This window comes from Carassius carassius, chromosome 18 (assembly GCF_963082965.1).
Source record: "Carassius carassius chromosome 18, fCarCar2.1, whole genome shotgun sequence".
NCBI classification, from domain to species: Eukaryota; Metazoa; Chordata; class Actinopteri; order Cypriniformes; family Cyprinidae; genus Carassius; species Carassius carassius.
In genome coordinates this window covers 20,964,215-20,991,050 of record NC_081772.1, presented here as the reverse complement: position 1 = coordinate 20,991,050, position 26,836 = coordinate 20,964,215, and the positions used below count along the sequence as shown (strand labels likewise).

The following is a 26,836-nucleotide window of genomic DNA, read 5'->3' as shown; positions in this document are numbered from 1 at the left end:
TTTTTGTGCTCTTTAGAGATAACAGATTCATGTAAATATATAATAAATACGTTTTGAAGAATGCATGGTATGACTGTGTGTATAGTCTTAAACTGTTCAACATGCAACCAATCACTGGAATGTTTATATATATATATATATATATATGTAATTCACTTGAGCAACCGATGGTCCATTTTCTTCTTTCTGTTACCACAAAGTAGTACAAGAACTCTTTTTTAAACATTTGTATTTGATCAGTTTATCAAAAGAAAGTCAAAAGTGTGTCAGGCCTTACATAACAGTGCACAAAGACAAAAATAAATTGGGCATATCTCTCCCAGAATTCTGCCTTAAATCAATATTTCCTGTTTTTATCTTTCTCTGTCTATATATGCATCAATATCTGTCTCTCTCTGAGAGAGCTGGTGTCATCGTTGCATCATGATGCAGCGGTTCATGTGGTGGTCTTCAGGGGTTTGATACAGGTTTTGTGCACGTTTGTAAAGGATTCTGTCACATAAAACTACAGTAAAGACAGCTTTGCCAATGTACTTTAAAGAAGATGTCATTTTTAAAAATACTTTCACATGCTCATGCTGTTTTATACAAAATATCAGTATAATAAAGAAGAGCCGAAGCAGATATTTGCGAATGTCTTAAATAGTCTTTTTTTGTGTCAACAGGGATCTTAAAGGTGCCATCTTGCCTGGAATTGAACTACTGGTTTCGTCTGGTCAGAGGAGAACTGGCCCCCCAACTGAGCCTGGTTTCTCCCAAGGTTTTTTTCTCCATTCTGTCACCGATGGAGTTTCGGTTCCTTGCCGCTGTCGCCTCTGGCTTGCTTAGTTGGGGACACTTCATCTACAGCGACATCGTTGACTTGATTGCAAATAAATGCACAGACACTATTTAACTGAACAGAGATGACATAACTGAATCCAATGATGAACTGCCTTTAACTATCATTTTTGCATTATTGACACTGTTTTCCTAATAAATGTTGTTCAGTTGCTTTGACGCAATGTATTTTGTTTAAAGCGCTATATAAATAAAGGTGACATTGACACTGACATTGACATTGACATCTGTCATGTCTGGCAAAAAAATCAAGTCATACTCCACATTCCATACCAGATGGGGGCAGTATGCCTCAATAAATTGAATTGGTCTACTCTAGAGTAACAAACGAGAAACGGCATAGTCTCTATGCTCCGCCCCTACCTTCACAACAACCCTAGAGCATAGCCGAAGCCTATAAGACAGCAGATCTCAATTGCAGTCCTCGCGCCCCACTGCTCTGCACATTTTGAACGTTTCTCTTAGCGCTTCAGACATTTGTTCTATTCGAACATAAGTGCCCTGCGAAGTGGACATCACAGGATATTCAGCCATGATTCCAGTTCGAAGTGAACGTAGCTATATGTTCCAATCAAAGTGCATTGAAGTGTGCAAGACGTGAATTTAAATTGTATTGATTTATAGAGGTATATGATGTCACAGTTGTCCATGTTTAAAGATGCTGCACAGCACAAATCAGTGAATGAATGTTTCGATGTGAGGTAAACTTCAACAGATTTCCCCTGCTCAGAGAGTAGGGAGCAATGAACAATTGGAACACAGTTCATGCACGGAGTTCATTTCTAACGAGCTGATTATCTGAATCAGGTGTGTTAACAAAGAGAAACGTGCAAAATATGCAGAGCAGTGGGGCGCGAGGACTGGAATTGAGAACCGCTGCTATCAGAGGACGTTTTGCATCCAGAGGAACGTTGGGTGATGTCAAGTGATTTTGAAACATGACATCTTCAAGCTACTCCCCTTCACCTTTACCAGTGAATATGTTCATATTCGTTTTGTTCATATTACATTGAGTTGTATATACACATTATTTGAATTAAATTAATTTGACAGACAGCATTCTGTCAACATCATTGGTCAACATCAGACAGCTGATGTTGTCTGATGTTGAACATATAAAACAAACTTCTAGCGAAATACTAACAGCATCTAACTTACCAATCCAAAAGAAATGTTGCAAGTTCGGTGTCGGACCTAATTTCTTTCAGGTCCATCAGTTGTCTCCAGCGATTGAAAGCAGTGACGATGTTTACTCTGGTTCGGCTCCTTTTCTTATCGGATTTGATTTGTGATTCCGAGCGCGGTTGTTTCCCTGTAGCGGGTGGTGGTCTCTTGCCAAGGGCTTCAGTCATCCTTCCGCTCTCTTCCCTGAACTGAAATGAAGTAGTGGGCTGTACTTTCCACACGATTGACATCAGGTACAAGTACGCCCACAAGCCATGCAAATTATTCGTGTATTGCAGGTTGACTGGTGGTTATGTTGCCCGCATACCGCCTCCCATGGCCGAAACTGGTATTACGACACCTGTCGGGCCGGGGCTAGTAATGCTAATGCTAATTAAGGTTGATATCTCTGCAGCACTATAACTTGACATTTTTTTAATGACATCATCGCCCTTATTTCTTCTCATTCTTTTGATGCGTGTAGGTCATTTTTGGGATATTTTTACCTCAATTTTTGCACATGGCACCTTTAAGGAGAGAGCTCAGGTGAGTAACCCTGAGGCAGAGCTGTTTGTACATGGCCTACGATCACTAATGAATGACATCGGTGAGACACAAGGATGGTTTTTCCCATGAATATTGCAAAATGACTATAATCCTGCTCAGAAAGTGATGATAACTCTGAATTCTGAGAGTGTTGCACTGAAAAGGTAATTGTTTCCCAGCTGCAAATGCGATTATGGGTGGAGGTGAGAATGATTGCATATGCATAATAATAAACTCACAGTAGGTAAATTTTCTCTGTGCCCTCAATTTTTGCATAAATTTGCAAATAACATTTAGGAAAATGCTACCGTTTTGTAAGCAGAAGCTTGATAAGAACCTTCTCTGTACAATTTTCTACTAGCATTTATGAGTGTCTATACACAATGGAAGTGGAATGCTTCTAATTTTAAACATTATATATATATATATATATATATGGTATTTAAAGCATTTTCTTCAGTTTCATTCAAATTAATTTATCAAAACTTATTTTAATAACCCAAAACATATGTATCTCTGGGCTGTAAATCCATGCAATTCAGTCACAATCCATTCCGTAAAAATTGCATCACCCAGGAAGTGACATCCTTTGGACCCTTTCTACAACATGACAGGAAGACAAGTAAATAGTTACTCAGTTTTTACACAGATGATTCTATGATGCCATTTGACAAACTTAAAAGAAGTTTTCAACATATATAATAATAAAAGAAATGTTTCTTGAGCACCAATATCAGTGTTTTCAATGATTTCTGAAGGCTCATGTGACACTGAAGACTGGAGTAATGATGAGGAAAATTCAGCTTTGCCATCACAGGAATAAATTACATTTTATAACGTATTAAAATTAAAAAACAGTTATTTTGAATATTATTATTACTTGAGATGCAAAATGAAATTTTCAGAGAAACTTCATGTATAAAATCTCCCATTAATGTGATCTATGACCTGTCTGATCCGTGTGTGTGTGTCCATTATGTGCCAGCTGTGCTGCCCATGCCAACCATCGCAGCAGTGGACGGCTTTGCTCTCAGGGGCGGTTTGGAATTGGCTCTAGCGTGTGACCTTCGCACAGCAGGTGAGTGGCTGCTTTGACCCTCTGGGGTAAGATCACGACAGGTATCACAACTGTGGGTGTGGGTTTGCGTGATTTGTAGTCATTCTGTCTGGCATGGATTGGGGAATCTCTGTGGTCACAGCATGCAGAGGCTGGGTTCTTTGACTGACCCTTTTCTGTGTGTGTGTGTGTGTGTGTGTGTGTGTGTGTGTGTGTGTGTTTTGCAGCACATTCTGCGCAGATGGGCATGATTGAAACCACGCGAGGATTACTCCCAGGGGCTGGTGAGAAAAATGAATGAATGGCTAAAGCACTGAAATAAGACAAACAAACAGCTAGATGGCAGTCCCATTACAGAAGAAAGACAGACAAACAGGAAGTTAACAGACATAGCAGGACAGATAGGCTTAACTGCAAGAGTGAAGCTTATACAATCTTGAGAATTTTGAGAAGCTTATACAATCTCTGTACTTTTTTTAATTTCATGACACATATTTCGTGACATAAGAGATTATTTTTAATATTCACATGTATTATATTTATAACAAATCATTTCTGTATTCATTACATCAAATTGAAATTGCGAATTGAAAATACGCCTAATGGAAATGCGTCAATTTGGCAAAAAATGCCAAATGTCTCAAAAAAGTTTTTATGCTCACATGAGGTGGGTTTTCAGGCAATACGGAAAAGGAATAAATTCACATTACTTTTTTTATCAACATTTATTAAATATTGCCAACGTTTTGTGCAAATCTGTAATGGAAACATGCCTATTGTCTCATATTGTCATCAGGCCAAAGGGCATTGCACACTGCAAAGAGAACAACTGTATATCACTATAGAGAGGGAAATTAACCCATTAGTGCTTGCACACCACCACATTGTGACTGTTACAATACTATTATCATTAAGCGTTAAGAAAAATGTGTTCATTCTAATATTTATATAATATAATGTATAATGTTTTTGGAGAATTCCTTTTTTGTGTGCTCAACAAAGGCTGTATTTATTCGATCAACAATACTGTAAAATACTGTAAAAACGGCAATACTGTGAAATATTAGTAATATAAAAAAATCCTTTTTTCTATTTGAATATATTTCAAATGTAATTGTATTTCTGTAAGCGCAGAACGCTATGAGAGCAGCATTTATTTGAAATATAAATCTTTTGTAACATTATAAAAACCTTAATGGTTAGTTTTGGATAATTTTATGCTACCTTGCTAAAAAAAATTATATTTGTCATACTCACACACACACACACACACACACACACACATATATATATATATATATTTTGTTGCTACAGATGGTGTATAGGGACCCTGTTTGTTTATGTGTGTGTGGTTTCTCATTATTTGATAAGTGTAGCTCATAGATATGATTTTTATGCACCTATGATTATGTGTACTTGTACGTTTGTATGTTTCTGTGATTATTCAATTGTTTGCATACCAGTACATCTATAGCCACAGGCTTTCATTGTGTACTTGTGCTTTAATCTCATTTGCGTCATGTGTAGACAGACAGGACGACAGGCTGGCCATGAATATGTACACCCTCAAGACAGATCTGGATCAAATGTGCCAGTTCAGTCTTCCCTCAGGCCTTCTATTGTCCGAGCACACATTTAACGTGATGAACATCGCAATGGTACAAAAGACACGTGCATAATCGAGGGCATGACCTGAACATGTGTCATATTGTCGTCAGTATATGACTTGGCATGTGGATTTGTGGAACTGGAATGTTCTCTACTGTACTAAATTGTCACGTAAAAACGAGAACATCCTGCTTTTCTGGTTTCCCCCATGATTGGCAAGTCATTATTTGAAATTAAAATGAAGATGGCCTATTTCGATGGGAACGTGCCGATTTTACAGTTGCGGTGAAAGATAATAAACAGATATAACAAACATTATTGGCAGACTTACACTATCATTTAAGAAAGTGATACTTCTTTTCAGCAAGGATGCATTTAACTGATTGACAGTAAAGATATTTCCATTGATACAAATTATTTCTGTTTTCAATAAATGCTTATTTTGAACTTTTTATTAATCAGAGAATCTTGAGAAAAGGCATTAAATAATGATTTCTTAAGGAATCATGACACTAAAGACTGGAATAATGATGCTGAAATTTTAGCAGTACATCACAGGAATAAATTACATTTTAAAATCAACAATAATATTTATTATTTAAATAATTGTACAATATAACTGTATTTTTGATTAAATAAAAGCTGCCTTCGTGAGCATAATACACTTGTTTGAGAAACATTAAAGAAGTATTATTTTAAAATAATGAAATATAATGAAACTGCTTTTGTACTTCTTGCCAACATTCCTTTTAATGTTGTTCATAATTGCTGCTGAAACTAAAAATTAAAATCGAATATAATATAGAACGGGTGGAAATATCATCAATATCATTTTGGCCATCCAGCAAATACCCTAGTAACTACAGAAAATGAAAAAGTGTTTTGAACAGATTTATTTCTGTTTTCCTCTCTCTTCAGGCCCCGACTGGCCTGTGAATGGCTAAAGTAGCCATGAATCGAGGCGCTGAGGGGGACATCTCTTCAGGAATGGCTGTTGAGGGAACCTGTTACGCCTGGGTGAGTGTTATACATAAACCTTACGAATAAAAACATCCGCACAATTTCATTTTTTTGCAGTATTTTGTATGCCTCAATATTTGTTCATGTCGAAGCTGAATCCAAAAAAGGGCATTTTTATGATTTATTTCAGGTGTATAAACCTGGCCAAAGTTGCCAAGCAAAATGAGAATTACAGTACAAATTTTAACAAATATATTACATATTTCATGGAATCTGCAAGAACAGCTGCATGACACAAGAGCACATTTGCTGGAGCATCTATCTCATCATATAAAACATGGCTAAGTTACGAAGAGAAAACCAAATCCATGCTGGAAAAAAACACATACACATCCATGGAAATGAAACATTTATATGCAAAAAAAGCTTCTTTAGATCATCGGCACAAATGGAGTATATATATATATTTTTTAATTGCAATTTCAAACAAGACAAGTTGAACCTGCTGCAGCTTCATTGGTGTTAAGTTAAATCAAACTTAAAGTTCAATGCAAGTATGTTTCGCAAAAAGGTAAATCCAGTGACTTTTGGCAAATCACCAGTGCTCCAAAGATGTCACGATCAAAACAAAGTTCTTCCTCTTGACTTTTTTTACAAGTAGCTGTTTATCCACGTCCATTTTTACGTCTACGTTCGAGATTTCTCAGCGTGGTTTATGAGGCAACAATCCATTTATTGACATATTCCCACAAAGGCAAAAGCTCAGACTTTATTCATCTCCACCAGTTTCGTCTGCTTCTGAAGAGCTCCGGATTCTTGAGGAATCTTTCATCCGAGCTGACACGTTCAGTCCACTTAGTACCATTTTTTTTAAACAAACTCAAATCTGGAACTTATGGAAGCCCATTTCCACCACTAAATAAAAAATAAAGCAAGTTAATTGTGACTTTTTTCTTCCCATCAAAGTCAAAATTGTTATAAAGTCACAATATCGTGATATAAACTTGCAATCCTGAGAGAAAAAAGACAGAATTGTGATATATAAAGTCGCAATTATCTTTTTTTATTTTTTATTCAGTGGTGGAAACGGGCTTCCGTAGGATCATAATACTTTGCGTGCAACACAACATCATAAACATTGTCATCTGCCCCCGTTTTTATACAGTCTATAAAAATAGATTTCATCACTAAAGCTCTCATGCTGTCCAGTGTGTTGACAAGCGGTTGTCTCTCGTTTGTACACACAGATCACACACTTTTTTTCTCTCTCTCACACATGCAGTTTAACACATTCCACACTGAAAGTTACTAAACAGTTCATGTATTTCCATGTAACACAACTTTATCCATTGTGTCTTTATATTATTGCATTTTATGCCCAACAGGACAGAAATTTGTCAAATAAATGAAATTCCCTAAGGATTTGCTTCCAAAATCTGAATATGCATACATAATCTGATGCACATGCTCTTAATAGACACATGCACACACAAATGAACTCACATACGTCCCACATTTTAACATAAACACTCTGAGCTGCTGCCCGTCTAAATAAACATTTCCTCAGATCACGGAGACTTTATTTCTTATGTCAAATAAATAACGGATTCCGTCGTGTGCAAACATATGCAAAGTAACTCATCCCATGTTCCTCCTAACAGAAGAGCAGCAGAGCCTCGTTGTCATACGGATGGGCACGAGTGAACACATACACATACAAAAAGCTTCCGGAGGCCACTGTGCTCGTCATGGAACGTTTTTCTCTGGAAAACAAAGAGAAATATGGAATAAAATTGAAAAGAAACAGTTGGGTCATTTCAAAACTATTTGACTTTGGTTCTTCTGTGGACACGTACCCTTATGTGTGTGTACTGTGGGCGGTCCTGTGTATCCTGTGCACGCTCGGTGGTGATGTAAACTGTCAAGGATGCTCTCAACCAATCGGAGCACATTGCCGTGGGTTTTGGGATGTGACCTCACGGACTCTAGATGCTGCAGTCCTCCCTCCTCCAGTAACATGCTGCAGTACCGGCCCGCTGCATTCATGAAGGCAGAAAGAGAAAAGAAAATGAACACAGAAAGTCTCTGGGCTCAGGAGCATTGGGTTTATGGTGCAGATCTCACCATTTTTGCTGCAGACGTGCTGCATGGCCCATGCGGCCCACAGCTGGACTCCTGGGGCTTGGAAGCACTCCAGTAAAGGGAAGAATGGGTTGAACGACCTGAAAAAGACATACAGAGGTGTACACTAAATATTGATCGCTTTATAATACTATAAATCATTTTCATTCTAGTGCATAGTAGAATAGAGTTTGAAGGGGCCTGCACAAGCATTAAACTGAAGCCTGAATCCTCTTAAAAGCATGACCAGACTGAACGCTAGCAGCATATCAAATGTTATGGTTAATTAAACGTTTGTATTTTATTTTAATCGAAATAAAGCACAAAAATTAGATGAAAAACATAAATGAAAATTAGAAAGGTTGCTTTGGCAAAAAAAACTAAAATAAGTGTAATAACAGAAAATAAATGACTGAAAATAAAACTAAATAGAAATAATAATAATAATTATTATTATTATAAAATAAACAAAAAAGGGGGGGGGGAGCACAAGACAATTTTAAATTCAGTTTAAAAAAATAAATTTAAATTAGGAAATGAAAAAGAAAACTGAACATAATTGTTCATAATTCAAATACAGAAATAATTCAAATATTAATAAATACTGTAATAGTATATTAAAAATACAAAAATGACACTGCTCAACACAGCCAGTGCTGTCAGTATTGGATGAACAAAATTATTGTTACCTTGTTGACATTTTCTTTTTTTTTGTACATTTTATGCATTTTACGAATTTAACAGCATATATTTAAAAAATAAACTTACATAAATGTATGCATTTAGCAGACGCTTTTATCCAAAGTGACTTGCAGTGCATTCAGGCTAACAGTTTTTACCTAACATGTGTTCTCTGGGAATCAAACCCACAACCTTGCGCTGCAAACACAATGCTCTAACAGTTGAACCACAGGAACAGAATATTAAATATAATTTAATTTATTTAACATATTATATATAAAATGTTAACATTATTAAATGTTTATTCAATGCTTACTGATAAATAATACAAATCAGGACCTTAAATTTTATTTAGACACTTAATCGCACAGTAAGTAGTAACAAGATCTTTTTTCTTTTGTACATTTAAGTACGTTATTAAAAAAAAATAATAATAATAGTATTGTATTATTCAATCCATTCCTGTGGTACACGTAACATTTACTGAATGTTATGTCTTTAACTCCACTCACATTAAAAAAAACAAAAAACAAAAAAAATCATATTTATCTTAGAATATATATATATATATATATATATATATATATATATATATATAGATAGATATTTTATTAATTTCAAGCCCAAACTCATCACAAGTTATAAGAGCCATATGAGGATATAAGAGCCATATGATGAAATCCTTTTTATATGTTCCTTCAATTCTTTCAATTTTTTTGAATATTGTTTTAATGGTTTAAATAAATTTGACTAATTAAAATGGTTGTCTAATCAACTGAATTCAAAACTTAAGTAATTCATTGAACTTTTAACAATAATAATGCTCTAAGGAATACCTTAAAAAAACCTTGCTCAAACAGAGACCAGACCTGGCAAACTCTGTTGAGTAGCAGATGCCTTTAGTACTCGACACGGTCCATGCTTCACATTCAGTGAAGCATGTTTTTCATGATGTGGGTTTGTCATGTCTCACCTGTACGCTACCATCTCACATTCCGGCGTCGGCCACTTCAGAATCGCAGAATGCTGCGAGAGACACATAATGATTAAACCATTTACACAGGCCTTAATAATACTCAAACAAACAACCAATTTGTGCAAGCACACACCAGTTGCTCCAGCAGCGTGGTCCTAAGTGACAGGTCGAGGGTCCACACCTTCTCGCGCCGTGAGGTGAGGTGGGCCAGGATACCTGCAGCGAAATAACTGACCTCCACCTCTGGACTGTTCAGCAGAGAGCGAATGTGATCCAGGAAACTCTGAACCATCAGCTCACCGTGCAATTCCCCAACCTCGGCGATGTTATTCTGAATACAAAACAAAACACACAAAAGATTCAGAACTAGACAAGCTAGAGAAAGGACAATAGCACAGAGGACCACAGCTCCAAAAATACAACTGAATGCAAAATGAAACGGTCTCATTATACTTTCTAACTAAGGGAAGCTATTTGCATAATCCCTCAGCACGGCTTCCTTTGACACGAGAAGGCGTTTTATCAGTGCTGCCCACAGCTCCAGAATCACTCACCTCAATTCAATTTCACCAGAGCAAAACACTGCAATATGTATTTCCCTCTCCAGTGCATATCCAGCACAGAATTACTGGAGGCTCGACACAAAAAAAATGCTCCTATTTGATATGTATGCTTCAAAAAAATAATATGCACGCACACACGCAACCGTTCAAAAGTTTGGGGAGTTTAAAAGAAGTCTTTTATGCTCACCAAGGCTATATATAATTGGGAAAAAAAATCCAGTAATATTGTGAAATATTATTACAATTTCAAATAAATGTTTTTATATTTAAATATATTTTTAAAATGAAATTTATTCCTGTGATGTAAAGCTGAATTTTCAGCATTATTACTCCAGTCTTCAGTGTCACATGATCCTTCAGAAATCATTGTAATGTGCCGATTTGCTGCTCAAGAGACATTTCTGATTATTATCAATGTTGAGAATGGTTTTGCTGCTTAATCTTTTTTTGTTGAAAGTGTGATACAATTTTTTTGTTCAGAATTCTTCAAAAGTTCAAAAGAGCAGCATGTATTTGAAATATAATTTTTAAGGAAAGTCTCTGTCACTTTTGGTAAATTTAATGAATCCTTGCTGAATAAAAGTTAAATTTCTTTAAAAAAAAAATAATGAAAATAATGATAATGCAATTATATAATTATTCGTGTGCTACAATAAAAATGCTAAAATTACAACTAATTAAAATGACTTAATTTATAGTTTAAATCAGTTTCTGACCCCCCCCCCCCACTGTTCCTTACCAGTAAACCCAGGACCTTCTGCTGAATGGATGATTCTGATGGAAAGGACTGGAAAAACAGAGATATTTTCAGATGAGAACTTCAAGGCAGTTTTTTTTTTTTTTTAAACAAAGTACAGTTATGTTCTTCCAAAAAGTCTTTAAAAAGGTGTGTAAGTGTTTACCTCGAGTACTTTGATGAAGAGCTCTAGTCCCTGGTTCTCTATGAAGTGTCTGCAGGTGGTAGGAGATTCATCCGTGAGGTTCCACAGAGCACTGAGGGTGAACTTCAACGTGGCGTCCACGATACCCTGACACGTTTTCTGCCGCACAATGTGCAGGAGTTGCTATCATGTAAAGAGTGTGAGAGATAAGAATCACTATTCCTCCAATTCAAGCGTTACAAATGTAAAAAAAAAACCCAACAACATACCTTTACGATAAAAAGCTCAGCTCCTAATTGTGCAGTTTGCTCAGTGGACAACTGTTAAGAAACACACACAAAGAGTCAAGTTAGGTTATGAAGAAAAACAAATGTTTGGTTATGAACATTCTTCCTCTTCCTTATGAAACTATTTATTAACTTCAAGTTGTTCCAAACCTGTATGAGTTTCTTTATTTGAGTTTGGAACAACTTAAGGGTGAGTAAATGACAGAAGAGGTTTCATTTTTGGGTGAACTGTCCTTTTAAGGGGGAAGTTGTGGCCTAATGGTCCGAGATTCGGACTTGTAATCCAAAGGTTGTGAGTTCGAGTCTAGGGCCGGCAGGAATTGTAGGTGGGGGGAGTGAAAGTAGCGCTTTCTCCACCTTCGCTACCACGACTGAGGTGCCCTTGAGCAAAGCACTGAATCCCCAACTACTCATATAAATGGCTGCCCAATGCTCCGGGTGTGTGTTCACGGTGTGTGTGTGTTCACTGCTGTGTGTGTGCACTTTGGATGGGTTAAATGCAGAGCACGAATTCAGAGTATGGGTCACCATACTTGGCCACATGTCACGTCACTTTCACTTTCAAATTCTTTCTCATTGAATATGCTGACATACGCTACAGTATCGAAGTAAAATTGGTCGTTAACAAGAGGTCAGGTTTTGGGTGGTTTGCATGACCCTTTTGACCCTCTAGCAGAAGCCACAACTACATCTTCCTCCATTTGGTTATTCAAAACCAACCATGTATTCTGATGAAAAAAAGCGCAGCTGTGACGTCACAATCGTGTTGCACTGTCGCACATGGAGCTGCCTGAAGTGTAAATATGAGTCGACTCCTTCAGTCAGAATTGAGAGGTCGAGTGTCTGTCTGTATAAACTTCTCTTATCCACTTGACGAAGTGGAATGCATTTCAGAACGGTGGCTGGATTCCCCTGAGGGGAAGAGCTGGCTGACGTGACACTTGGAGAATCTGTCTCTCTGCATTTCATGATGCATCACTGCGATAGAATGTTCTGAATCTTTTCTGGAAGCCTTCCAGCTTCTGTTTACTCTCTACGGTTAAACATGTTCTCAAGTGCCGACTGCACTTGCTTACCTTGGCAGCAAGGATGGAGATAATAGCCACAGCCATCCTCTGCATGTTCTGATCCTCGTGGTTACACAGCCACTGCATGACCAGCTTGGCAGCTTCGAACCTGAACAAACATCATATTTGCTCCACATTAGCCGGTGTGACATTTTAATCTGTCAACAAGGCAACACACTACCAGTCTGAACTGAAAGTATTTATCTGATAACCTTTTCAAATGTTGTAAACAGTCATGAGTAAGTGTGTCAATTGTAGACTTTTGGTGTATTTACACAACAGAACCGCTGAATTCTACATTCTGATTGGCTGACAACTGTCTGTTTCAAGTTAACAAAGTCAACATATTTATTCTTTCAACATACTTTTTAACTACACTTATATTCAGCAAAGATGCATTAACTTGATCAAAAGTGACTATAATATTACAATTAACATTAGAATCTTAAAAACTATTAGCAGCACAACAAAATCAGCATATTAGAAAGATTTCTGTAGGTTTATGTGACCCTGAAGACTGGATTAATGATGCTGAAAATTGTGCTTTACATCACAGGAATAAATCACTTTTTAAAATATATTCAAATACAAAACAGTATATCAGTTCATAATATTACAGTTTTTTACTTTAGTACTGTTGTTTTTATCTACTAAATGCAGCCTGGGTAAGCATAAGAAGCTTTAACCTCTTATTTTTGAATGGTCGTTTCAAAAAGCAAGCTATTCAATCACAACAAAAGACCAACAGATGATGCTGCTCATGCAAAACTGATGAAAATAACATGCACATTTTTATTTCTTTTTCTAAATTACTTCAATATGTATTGATATTACTTCATATTATTAGCAGCTTGACAAAAACTGAAGAGAGTGATTATCACATTTTTAAGCAGAAAATGAAAAGTGTTACCTGTTGAAGGGAACTTCCTGCAAGATTCGATCACTGCATAGAGACAGCAGGCAGTTCTTCTGCAACTGGGGAAAAAAAACCACACACACAAAAAAAATATTAAAGTAAATCATAGCTGGCACCTGTAAAACCTTTTCCTCATTCTTGAAATGACGTATCATCATGGGGAACTGATGATCGTGTACAATGAGAATGCTGAATGTTCTCAGGAAGAACAAATGCTTATTGTGTAAAACAGTACGTGAGCGGAGTGGAGTAGCAACAATTTCTCCTGCGCACTCCAAGCATTCAATAATCACCCTGCTCCTCGCTCCACTGAGCAGAAACCCTGCTCTGCCTTCACTCCATGACGAAACTTGCGGCTAGAGTATTTCTATACGTTTTGAAATATCAGAAAGTTCTGTTTAGAACTTCTATTAAATGAAAAATAAATACACTAGAAGAATAATACTAGATATATACTAGAAGAATAGTCTTGATGTGGTTTAATGGAACAGTACAATTAGCCCAAGTCTATATTAAATGACTGTTTAACTCGTCGGTGCAGCGTCACTCTACTGTGGCGAAGCTGAGGGTTGTAGTTACTTCAGAAACAGAAAGAATACGCTGCTATTCCAGGATAGTGTTGACAATAATTCACTGCACTCCTGAATGTTTTCTATGTGTCAGCTTCTGTGTTGTGTAACAGCTATGGGTGCACCGATACCGATACCGATACGGGGTCCGATACTGCGCTTCTGTACTTGTACTTGTATTTATAAAAAAGCCCCGATACAAAAAGCCGATGCTACTACACAGCGTGTGAACAGAGCTGTGTCCAGAAAAAGAAATACTGACAACAGAACAACAGAGTAGAATGGAGTTATTAGAGCTTAAGGATGTCTATGACGAACATTTAAGTAATTAATATAATGTTAAACATTAATACTCACGCCTGTATAGCGGATGTGTGCAAGCTGATAAGCAGAGCACAGATGCACGAGCTTGTCGAGTGAATATCTCACAGACATTACTGGAAAGTTTGTAGTTCGGACAGATATGTCAAAAGCAAGCAAGCAAAACAGTGCACAAGTTATTAAAGTTATTTGATGTAAGGAGACAGAGAGAGAAAGTCAGAAAGTGCGCACTTCTGTTGAATGATCTTGATTGCTGTTGTCTGCATTAGCGCATGCAGTTGGATTAAAACCAAATCGGAAATATAAAACAAACAAAAGTTATAGGGGCATTCACTATAAACAACATTTATTTTAAACGTGAAGCATGGAGCAGCTCTAATGCGCCATTAAAATGAACAGTGAAAGTAACAAAAGCTTATACAATACATTTTAAGAAGTATAATTAAGTGTGGAAATAACTGAAGGAAATATTGGTTTGCTAAATGAAGCCAACTAACATAATAATTCTTCTCATTATTATAATCATCATCATCATCATTTTGTCTCTGTACCCAATATCGGTAAAAAATTACAAATGCTGTGAAAGTGGTATCGGTGCATCCCTAGTAACAGCACATTAGTGTAGAGTGGAGATTAACTTCCTGTACAATACATGGATTAAAATGTGAATTCACCCAATCAATTTTAAAGTATCCACATGCTACAAATAAACATGCTTGAGATATAACCTCTTGCACTCAGCCATCACCGTCAACCTTCACCTGCTTTCTGATCTGTCAAACTAGCTAATGATGTTAAAAGCATGAATTCTTCATAAAATGCAGTTATATTAATAATGAGATTAAGTAAAAACCATCAAGCTCCAACTTTAAAAAAAATCTACTTCTCGCTGCAGTCAAAAGTTCTGCTCCACTTACACTCCACTCACACTCCACTCAAATACTTTGGTGTGAAAAGTATACTTCCTTTGTGAAGTGTCAAGTGTTGACACAATTATGCTGACAAGTGAAAGTGACCTGACTAAAAAATACTTTCATCATACCACACGATAGAATTTATGAATCAACTGAGCCGAATAATATTCTGAAATATTCAAAATATACTAGTGGTGATTTTTCTTTTGATGTAAAAGCAACATAGTAAATATTGCAGTGATTTTAATCCGTTTTCCTAGTAAATGCCTTTAAACTAGTGTCATGTTAAGATGATTATTAATTCAGTAGGGGGGGGGGGGCATTTTAGGCAGTATTCTTTTAGTAATATTTTGAATTGGCATTAATTTATATATTTTCAGGTTTAGTTTATTAATTAGTAAAATTTATTTTTAAATGTATTTTTATTACAGTTTGAGTAATTACTACATTTCAACAATTCCTATTTTTTTATGTAATATTTCAATCGAAAATTATTTAATCATTTTTTAAATAATCTTAATTTTATAATAATTTTTTTTTTTTTTTTTACAATAACACTCTTTGAATACAGTCGTGGCCAAAAGTTTTGAGAATTACATAAATATTAGTTTTCAAAATGTTTGCTGCTAAACTGCTTTTAGATCTTTGTTTCAGTTGTTTCTGTGATGTACTGAAATATAATTACAAGCACTTCATACGTTTCAAAGGCTTTTATCGACAATTACATGACATTTATGCAAAGAGTCAGTATTTGCAGTGTTGGCCCTTCTTTTTCAGGACCTCTGCAATTCGACTGGGCATGCTCTCAATCAACTTCTGGGCCAAATCCTGACTGATAGCAACCCATTCTTTCATAATCACTTCTTGGAGTTTGTCAGAATTAGTGGGTTTTTGTTTGTCCACCCGCCTCTTGAGGATTGACCACAAGTTCTCAATGGGATTAAGATCTGGGGAGTTTCCAGGCCATGGACCCAAAATTTCAACATTCTGGTCCCCGAGCCACTTAGTTATCACTTTTGCCTTATGAAACGGTGCTCCATCGTGCTGGAAAATGCATTGTTCTTCACCAAACTGTTGTTGGATTGTTGGAAGAAGTTGCTGTTGGAGGGTGTTTTGGTACCATTCTTTATTCATGGCTGTGTTTTGGGGCAGAATTGTGAGTGAGCCCACTCCCTTGGATGAGAAGCAACCCCACACATGAACGGTGTCAGGATGCTTTACTGTTGGCATGACACAGGACTGATGGTAGCGCTCACCTTTTCTTCTCCGGACAAGCCTTTTTCCAGATGCCCCAAACAATCGGAAAGGGGCTTCATCGGAGAATATGACTTTGCCCCAGTCCTCAGCAGTCCATTCACTATACTTTCTGCAGAAGATCAATCTGTCCCTGATGTTTTTTTTTGGAGAGAAGTGGCTTCTTTGCTGCCCTTCTTGACACCAGGCCATCTTCCAAAAGTCTTGGCCTCACTGTGCGTGCAGATGCGCTCACACCTGTCTGCTGCCATTCCTGAGCAAGCTCTGCACTGGTGGCACTCCGATCCCGCAGCTGAATCCTCTTTAGGAGACCATCCTGGCGCTTGCTGGACTTTCTTGGACGCCCTGAATCCTTCTTTACAAGAATTGAACCTCTTTCCTTGAAGTTCTTGATGATCCTATAAATTGTTGATTTAGGTGCAATCTTAATAGCCACAATATCCTTGCCTGTGAAGCCATTTTTATGCAACGCAATGATGGCTGCACGCGTTTCTTTGCAGGTCACCATGGTTAACAATGGAAGAACAATGATTTCAAGCATCACCCTCCTTTTATCATGTCATGTCTGCCTATCTAACCCAATCAGCCTGACATAATGATCTCCAGCCTTGTGCTCGTCAACATTCTCACCTGAGTTAACAAGACGATTACTGAAATGATCTCAGCAGGTCCTTTAATGACAGCAATGAAATGCAGTGGAAAGGTTTTTTTGGGATTAAGTTCATTTTCATGGCAAAGAAGGACTATGCAATTCATCTGATCACTCTTCATAACATTCTGGAGTATATGCAAATTGCTATTATAAAAACTTAAGCAGCAACTTTTCCAATATCTAATATTTATGTAATTCTCAAAACTTTTGGCCACGACTGTAGGTAAGGTTGATTTAGTCCCATGCATATGTGCAAACTCAGTACTAAAACAATTAAAAAATTCAATTTTTAATAAAAATATAAACATAGCTATATAAACAATTATATAAACAATATAGAGCATAAAACACATGCTCATTATTATGAATAATCAATTTTCATGCATAGTAAATTAAATGAGTAAGTTTTATTCTTATTTGTGTTGATTTATAGTGCATATAACATTTTGCAATAAGAATTTAATGTATTCTGCAAAAAAAATTGAGGAATATATATATATATTTTTTTTTATCCCAACTTTAGGCCATCTCAAAAAAACTAAATGTAATATTCTAAGCTATAATTTTATTTCAGCTTTTCCACATCGCAGTTTTTACATGATGGTTTAGTCTAGTTTTTTACGTACCTGCTGGTGGTTGGGGAAGGTCTTCATGGCTTCGAGTAGCAGCTGTGTGACGTTCCCCAGGAGTTGCACAGGGATGCCAAAGGCCAGTTCCTGTTTGGTGAGGTTGAACACACAGGCGCTGGCTGCCAGCTGCACGTTCAGCGTGGCCGGATGATTCTTCATCCCTAATGCTACCAACTGCAGATCGAGAACAAAAGAAAAGTGACGAGCAGGGACATGAGAACTGATCTGGAGAAATGCAGCGATCTTTGATTCATCACTCAATCTTTGTGAGTATGCATACCGTCAGGATGTCAGGTCGTGGTTTCTCAATGGCGTGAGTGAGGCTGAAGAGGTGGAAGAGAGCTTCTCTGACAAACCCCTCTCTCTCACTGTATCTTCTCAATGCCTCACAGATCTGAGTCTCATTGGCCTCTCCTGTCACCTGGAAAAACAGAAAAATAATCATGATCTTACAATCGTTCACAACATCTACAATTAAGCAGCAGGTAAAGAGAATAATATTGCATTTTTTCAAAACATCACAACTTGCTGTTGTGTACGTGCACATACCTTTAAGCTGCCCTCTCCAGACAGGAAGTCAGAGAATCCGGCATCGGTGGCAAGAAGACCAACAAAGGTCATGCCCGGTCTCGCCTCCACGAAAGCCCTGACCGCTGCATCAGTCACCTGCTTGCGGCCCGAAACATCCAGAGACACCAGCTGGGGCAGGATGCCAGGAGTATCCAGGAGCTGCCGCGCCACGTCGGATGTGAACTGCTTATCGTCGGAGATATCAAGGTGCTGTAAACCCTCCAGCTGGAGAAACAGAAGAATAATGTGTGTGCAATTACACATCATCATGCAGAAGCACAGTGACAAACGTCCTAGCCTGAGAGACAAGTCTCAATACACACCTACAATGACTTGCATGTACCTCTAACTGCAGCAACAGATGCTGACGAACGGCAGCAGACACGTTCAGCAGGTTTTGTCTGGTTTACTCCTGTCAGCGTCTGTTGCTGTTTGTCAGCCTAGGAACATCTGAGAAGTTATGTACTGTACTCTGTCAGCTGTCAGTACAGTGTGATTTGTCTCTGTGATGTGTGCTTTTTTCACTTCTGTAATATTCGTTGTATTATTCATTTTGATTTCTTTAGTATGAGGGTGATACAAGTGTCCTGAGATCATAATAAAGAAAAACACGAGAAAAGCAAAGCAAGAAAACATTAAGAAGTCTGGCATGACCTTTTATTATTATTTCATCATATTGTTTTTAATTGTATAATTAAATTTTTTGTATTATTTCAAATTAGAAAAACTTGTGTTTTATATATATATATATATATATATATATATATATATATACACACATACACATATATACATACACATATATATATACACACACACACACACATATATACACACACACCTTTATATCTAATATTTAACAAAACTTCTACACTGCTAATTAGTATTAAATTATTAAAATTAAGATAAATATTTAAAAGATTGATTTTTTAATCTTTAAAAATAAATTAAGATAAATAATGTCATTTTACAGTTAAACAATAACATTTATTAAATATAAAATTTTACAGAATAATAGTATTATTAACAAATTATTTTAACCTTTATTGAATAAAATCTAAAATATTTATTATTATTATTATATTGAATGGGTCAAAAACGGTGGGAATGTAGCCTATGATAACACAAATTCATAGTCACTGAAAGATGTTGGAGTTCTTTTATTTATGAGTATAACCAATTTTTCCCAATTAAATTAGCCCTTTTTTCTAATATCATGCAGCCTGCAGATCCTCTCGACAGCGTCAAGATCAGTAAAAAGACTTGGCTTAGGTTGTAAAATGTCATGTGGTGCAACTCCGTAAAAACCCGAATTCATGTTATTTGTGCAGAAAAAAAAAGAAGAAAAAACGAGAACTTTCTATATTGTAAATCTATTTAAAGATATAAGGAACATTTAATTTTTACTTGAAGGGTACATCACATGACATTTTGTTTCTTGAATGACACAAAAAGGGAGTCACCTCAGTGACCTCAGCATTAAAACAGATGGATAGCTGACCTGACTGAGCACAGCTAGCAGTTGAGCGGTGGTCATCTCCAGCCTCTTGAGCTGGTGCATGGTGAGGTAGCGTAGCCTGCTCCTCAAGCCCAGGAGCGGGGTCAGGTTCGTCACTGAGGTGTTGGAGATATCCAAACTCTCCAGACGAGGCAGCGCGCACACGTCCACCAAGCCCGAGTCGTAGAAGTCCACACTGGACACACTGAGTGCACGCAACCCCTGCATGGCACTGAAACAACGGCAGCTGGGCTCCTCCAGAGAAGACATGGTCAGGCCGCTCAGTACAAGCCGCTGCAGACTCTCCTGCAAGGTTTTATTGGATGACAAACCTCGAAGGATGTCAGCAATGGTGAGGTCGGCGTTGACCCGTGAAGCATCTAGCTCCACGAGGCGGTGCTGGCAGAAGGCACGCTGGAAGGCCTCGGCGGAGATTCGGGCGGTGCGGATGCTGGCGTGACGTAACCGGAACTGCTGGCAGCTTCGGAAGATTCCCACTGTGCTGTCATTCAACAGGCCTGTAAGAGAGTCACTGTTTTCAATACAGATTGAGTCAACTTCATGACATAATAAATGGCATAACTACAATAATGCATGCAATTTAAGCTCACCATCCACTGTGACTAGTGATTTTCCTAAATTATTAGCCACTCAGCATTTTCACCGGCCACAATTTTGTTGTTGGGAAATTAAGTTATATATCTACACATATCTATGTATATCTACATACTAAAATCTATTTAAATTGATTTGCAGGTTTATTTATTTTGCCTATTTAAAAGGCATTTCCCCTAACCTAAATTAAGTGCATGCGTCATCTTTAATATTAAATTAGATTTTAATATTTGAATAGACTTTAATATTAAATATTACATTTTATAAATAATTTCAATTTATGTAATAAGACACTATAGGGCGTTTACCAATCAAATGAAATCAGTATTAACAAAACCAATCTTTCTACTTGAGAGGAAACAGAAGCGGCTGAAGTGGCATTTAGATGTATTTACACAGACTGTTTAATGAAGCTGAAATGTAGCATGGATGCATTTACACTACAATATTACAACACATACATACATACACGCACATATATATATATATATATATATATATATATATATATATATATATATACACCTATATACACATATATTTCTCCCTTTATTTTTTTACAAACATTCTTTAAATTATCTTCTCTTCTGAAGGATGTCCTACAAGTCTGGAGTGACATGAAGGTGAGTAAATGACTGAGTCTTTATCAGAAGTATGGAACACATAATCATTGTTGCATGTGCAGGAACATCTTCTTAAGTTGTGCTCACCCTCGGTAGACATCTTGCAGAGCAGTTGGTCGGCCAGCTCCTGCGGGAAGACCAGCGGTTCACGGAAGGAGAGCGAGCCGTCATCACGCATCTCACAGAAGAGCTCCAGCCTGGAGCTCACCAGAGTCATGCACAGATCAGTCAGAGACGGCGGGGATGCCTCGTCCTGCAACATCAAAATCATATCAGACACACCCTCATGATCTCATCCCTCTTATGCCTTTCTTTTTTCAAGGCTACTGGTTTGAGAGGTTTTCTTTCATTAGAATGGCTGTGAAAACCTCTTGGGTGTGTCAGATTGTAAGTGATGAATAAGCTGGTGGTTTTACTTTTACAGAGAGCTGAGTGCCAACCAGTCTCTTAACAGGATAATAGATCTTTTCATATCAACAAGTCCAGGTGTTTTCAAACCGGGGTCCGGGGAAACACAGGGGACCACAAGGGAATGTCAGGGACACATGGAAAAGATTTGATTAGTAAAAGGAGGGTACCCCCCGGCCTGCGAGGGGCGATGGGGGTATGTGACGAGTGGGGCGGGGCCAAGGGATGTGGGAACACGAGCGAGGCCGGTGGAGTGATTGGGAAATCAGCGACACCTGCGACCCACCACCGGTCTCGAGTCCCACGGAGGAGATGGAAGGATGAAGTGAAGGACAAGAGAGGACCAGGCTTTGGGCCCGTTCTTCGTACGTCGCTTATTACATCCGAGATCAAATGACACATCCAAGATGATATCATCGTGCTAATCATGATCCGGCTAATTGGGTTCTTCGAACACACCTGTTGTGTATGATTAGTATCTGGATTGAGTTATCTGAGATAATTGCGCGTTCATGTGTTGGCTTAAAAGGGGATATGTATCGATACTCGAAACCATGATCAGCAGTGCAGCGATTGGCTGGTGGCAAGACGGCAATGTAATGACGTCATATAATTTAAAATGACACCCGACGAAAAACTTGACAAATTTCTGGACTTTTATAAGGAAACAGCCAAGCAAACAAAACTACATAAATGATATAATAGATACATGAAACAGATAATAGATGCATGTTTTTATTTTATTAGAATTTTTTTCATGATTCCCAATTATTTATATTCGCAATTTATAATCGTTGTACAGTCTTTACATTTTTATTTCAATGTAGAAATTATCTATTCATTTCATTTTATATTTGGACAGATTTGTTACGTGACAGCATTAATGAAAGTTTCTTAAGGGTCAATATCATGTTATCTGCATCTCCTGCACTCCATCAAGCCACTCTTATAATAGCAGTCATCACTCAAAATAATGCACGACTCTATTATCTGTATAGCATGTGTGTAAGACTCTAATACAATTAGCCTTTCGCCGGCCCCTCCCCCAAAACGGCCACTGTCCAATCACACATCATAGCAACCGTTACTATGTGAGGCAGTTCCGACAAACTTTGACTCCAAGCAAGATGGTAAAGCGGTGCGCCCACGGCGTTTGTAAATCGGACACTAGAATAGAGCTGTAATCGGGCTTTAAAAGTTAGGCCCGACAGGACCCGAGCCCGACAGATTTCGGCCCGAGCCAGACAAGTACATTTTGATTGACAGCTTTTTAAAAGCCCGAACCCGTTTACAGCCCGACATTATTCAAATGTGCGCACACACACAGCTCTTTTGCATTTTGTCAAGAATGAGTCATTTATACATGTTTTAACATAATTTATACATGACTAACGTAATAGGCCACTTGGAAGTTTGAACAAAGAAATAAAATAAGTTCTCTGTGACATCGTAACATCTCAGAACTCTAAATAGCCCTGGGTATAGGCTCATTTAGCATATAAATAGGCCAACGCACCAATAAAAACGAGTCTTTCTTAAAAATTTTAATTAAGATAAATTCTAAATTAAGATGGGTATTTGGCAATAACGAAATTAATTAAAATAAAGACTCTGCCTTATTTGCTTCGCTATAGCAGCTGAAATTTAATAAAAGAATAATGCCAACATTAGCCTATATAGGCTAGCCTATATGTCTACATTATGCATTTAAGACTCAATTAGTATTTAGTTATCATTTTTAAAACCTTTACTCACCAAGATAATAATAAAAATAGATACTCGCAATAGACAATAATAGACCATAACATATGAAAGAGAACTTTCCCGGCAGTGCAAGAGCATGGCTGTGCTGGTTGCATTTGAGGAAAAGGTCATGGGGTTTCTCAGATTTCGCTTTTTTTCACTCCACGGCATACTGTCAGCCCTTTTGCCTCGATCTGGAGGATATCGCGGAGGTATTACTCCAAAAAAGGTCACTGACACGCATGGGTATACCTCTTGCCGTCATGGCAATCTGTCGCGCTGGTCGTGTTTGACCATTTGTTTGTCGGAAGTAGCATCAGTAACTAAGGGGGGCGGGGCTCGGCGAAAGGCTAATTATGAAGTAATAATTTTATGACAAATAAATATTTCAGTGAGTAAAACTGGCTGTGTCTATAGTAGGCTGTTATGGACTACACAGCATTTTTATATTATTTTCAAATAATTTTTTAAATGATTATTATTTTAAATTATTGTCCCTGGATCAGTACGATACTCTTGTAATAAAGTAGCGGTGGTAGCAGACATTTTTGAGTATCAGTTCTGGTTGAAAAGAAGCGATCTAATCCTGTTTACATGAAATAAGCCTGCTCCCGAGCAGGTTTAAGCTTACGGACCTGTTGCTATGACAGCAGCTCCGGGATGAGCTTCGAAGAACCAAACGATCCGAGATCATGCCAAATCGTCAACAATCAAATCCAGCTAACTGAGTTAGAGGCGTACGAAGAACGGGCCCCTGGGCTTTATTTTATGTTTTGGTTTTATTTTGTGTGCATCAGTCGTCCGTGAGGGGCTGATGCTCTGTTTTGTGTTTATTTTGTGATTATTAAAGTTTCATTTTGATTGTCCGCCGGTTCCCGCCTCCTTCTTCCGGATGTATATGAAGGTTTTATTATTACAGAATTATCTTCTCATTTGTTTTTGTAAACATTTTAGATTTTTTACAAGTTTAAATATGTATGAGATCTCCTTTACTAAGGCAGGACTCTTATTATGACGGGTTCTACGGAGATATGCGTGTAATGAAAGAATAACAAGAATAGTGTGCGATCTTTTGTCTTTTGTTATTTGATTAGTATTAAAGTGCAGACAGCAGCGCTAGGATTATGCAGCAGACATTATACAGCCGAGTGCCTTCATGCAGTTAATTAATAAACCATTTTAATAAACTGTTTTCCTTATATAGACGATATGCTGATGGTTGTAAATTGGGGAAAATCGGCCGATAAATATTGAGCGGCCGATGCATATCGGCGGCCGATGAATCAGTTAATCCCTAATATATATATATATATATATATATATATATATATATATATATATATATAGTGGTTATGATTTAAGAATTAGTAACCACAATTTATTTTGTCCCTTTGTTTTATTTAAATCCTGATTTATTATCTTATTTATTAAATCAAAAACCAGAGGAACAAATCAATACAACTTAGCCACGATTTACGATTTATTTATTTTTTTATTAAAGTCATAGGACCAAATTCTTAATTTGTGGCCACAATTAAACTAAAACAAGGAAATGAAATAATAACAAATTCTTTAATTCACTAATACAGTACAGGAGTATTTTTTATGCTGTTCTTATTTCGCATGTAGTTTTGGGCTACTAATAAGATCATTTATAGTTATTATATTTGAGACAGCAAAATACATTTATTTCTAAGAAAATTTTAATGTATATTTAGCATTTTAAGTACATTTTATACCCATAAAGGCTATTTTATACTTTTTGGAGATATGAAACTAAAAATAAACGTGGTCATGAACTATAAAAAGACAATGCAGAATAGCATACAACTTTGAATATATCTGACACAAAAAAAGATGATTTTTTAAAATATATTTTGTCCAAGTCATGTTCAGAACGCCATAAATAACAGAAGAAGAAAAAGAAAATTGGATTTAAATAATACATTTAACAGTACAATACTATAGCAAGTGGAGAAAAAAAATATTTAACTTAAAAGTTAGTAAATGTTTTCCTACTGAATGTTTTTAAACTGGTATAGTACACATTATACAGTATAGTATATATTGTGAGCTACATAATTTCATATTATCATTTTCATTTATACGTATTAAGATGGGAAACAATATCAAAAACCATTATTTTAGTCTAGACACTGACCGCTGGAGAAAGTGTTGGGTTTGCTCAAGGACCCAATGGTTCATGATCATGGATCACCAACCCTTAAAGGTTTGAACCTATAACCTTTTGGTAGTGAGTTACCTAACGTTACAACAGTCTTGTGATCAGAGCAATAAAGTAGAAAACATCGTATCAGAGTCTTTAGACAGTGAGTAATGCAACAGTTTATGACCACTAACATGTTACAACAAACCTCAGAGCTGATCAAACCGCTTGATTTCGAGTAACGTTACTTCACGTTACTTCACCATCTGAAGAATGATATGAATGATCTGCATACATTAGTGTGACATGTAAAGGCTTACCATGGTCTCAGAGAGATGGATCCTAACGGCCTCAAAACAACAGAAACGCTCGTATTCTGCGGATAATGGCCGGTGGGTTGAGGTGGAGATCAAATGCTCTTAGCTTCTTAGCCTGTTAGTTAGCCTTCACACATCTGTCTTCAAACATTTGTGGATCCTACTTGTTGGCGATTAAAAGTACACGGGCCGCTATCAGTCCACTGTAGCTTCCGTTCCTCGTTTGCATTGTTGATGAAGCGATCGTACTGACGTGCTGTCAGTCGTTCTGACGGGTTTTATATCGACGGGAGGAAAGCGCAGCGATGTCTTGACAAGTAAACAAGGTCGTCACACGGGAAACGGATCTGCATCAGAGGGGGAGGGGCTATGGGCGGCGGCCACGGCAGAAACCATAGACATAATATACGTATATTATGTCTATGGCAGAAACGAACCTTTTCGAAGCTTCGGTTCAAATTAACCAATCTTTCTGCAAAATGATTCACTGTTTCGGAGCCCTGGAAACACCACACGCCGGTGACGCCTGCTGGTCAAAACTGAAAATGCAACATAAACTTAGGCCAAGACATGCAAAAAAAAATTAACAAAATAAACACCTTTTACTAAGCCAATGCAAATGCTTTCTTGAAGGTATAATATATAGTATGCAAATATAAGAACAATAATATATGTAAGCGTAAAATTACAACTATAATACACTATTATTTTATACTTTATAGAAATCTAAATAGACACAAAATTTAGATGTGAGCCACACACACAAACGTGAGCAGATTCATTTTGCACCCCTGTGAGGAACTGCATGGACACTTCGTTCAAATGGAGTTGAAGAAGTTTGAAGTTTGTGTGCTTAAAAAAATCCTGTTTCTCCTGTTGGAGCGTAAGG

General features: G+C 37.2%; 1 protein-coding gene across 1 annotated transcript; it reads right to left on the bottom strand.

The window, feature by feature from the left end:
• Window positions 1-6,567: 6,567 nt before the first annotated feature.
• On the bottom strand, window positions 6,568-26,294 carry LOC132092656 (protein zyg-11 homolog). The gene is made up of 16 exons (XM_059498991.1): window positions 25,951-26,294; window positions 21,400-21,565; window positions 20,078-20,592; window positions 18,556-18,801; window positions 18,287-18,427; window positions 18,004-18,180; window positions 13,662-13,726; window positions 12,761-12,860; window positions 11,667-11,717; window positions 11,419-11,580; window positions 11,256-11,303; window positions 10,087-10,284; window positions 9,951-10,003; window positions 8,300-8,397; window positions 8,032-8,211; window positions 6,568-7,938 (listed from the first exon to the last, which is right to left on the bottom strand). Exons 1-16 carry the CDS (start codon window positions 25,951-25,953, stop codon window positions 7,922-7,924), a joined length of 2,220 nt encoding a protein of 739 aa, XP_059354974.1. The 5' UTR covers window positions 25,954-26,294; the 3' UTR covers window positions 6,568-7,921.
• Window positions 26,295-26,836: the final 542 nt, after the last annotated feature.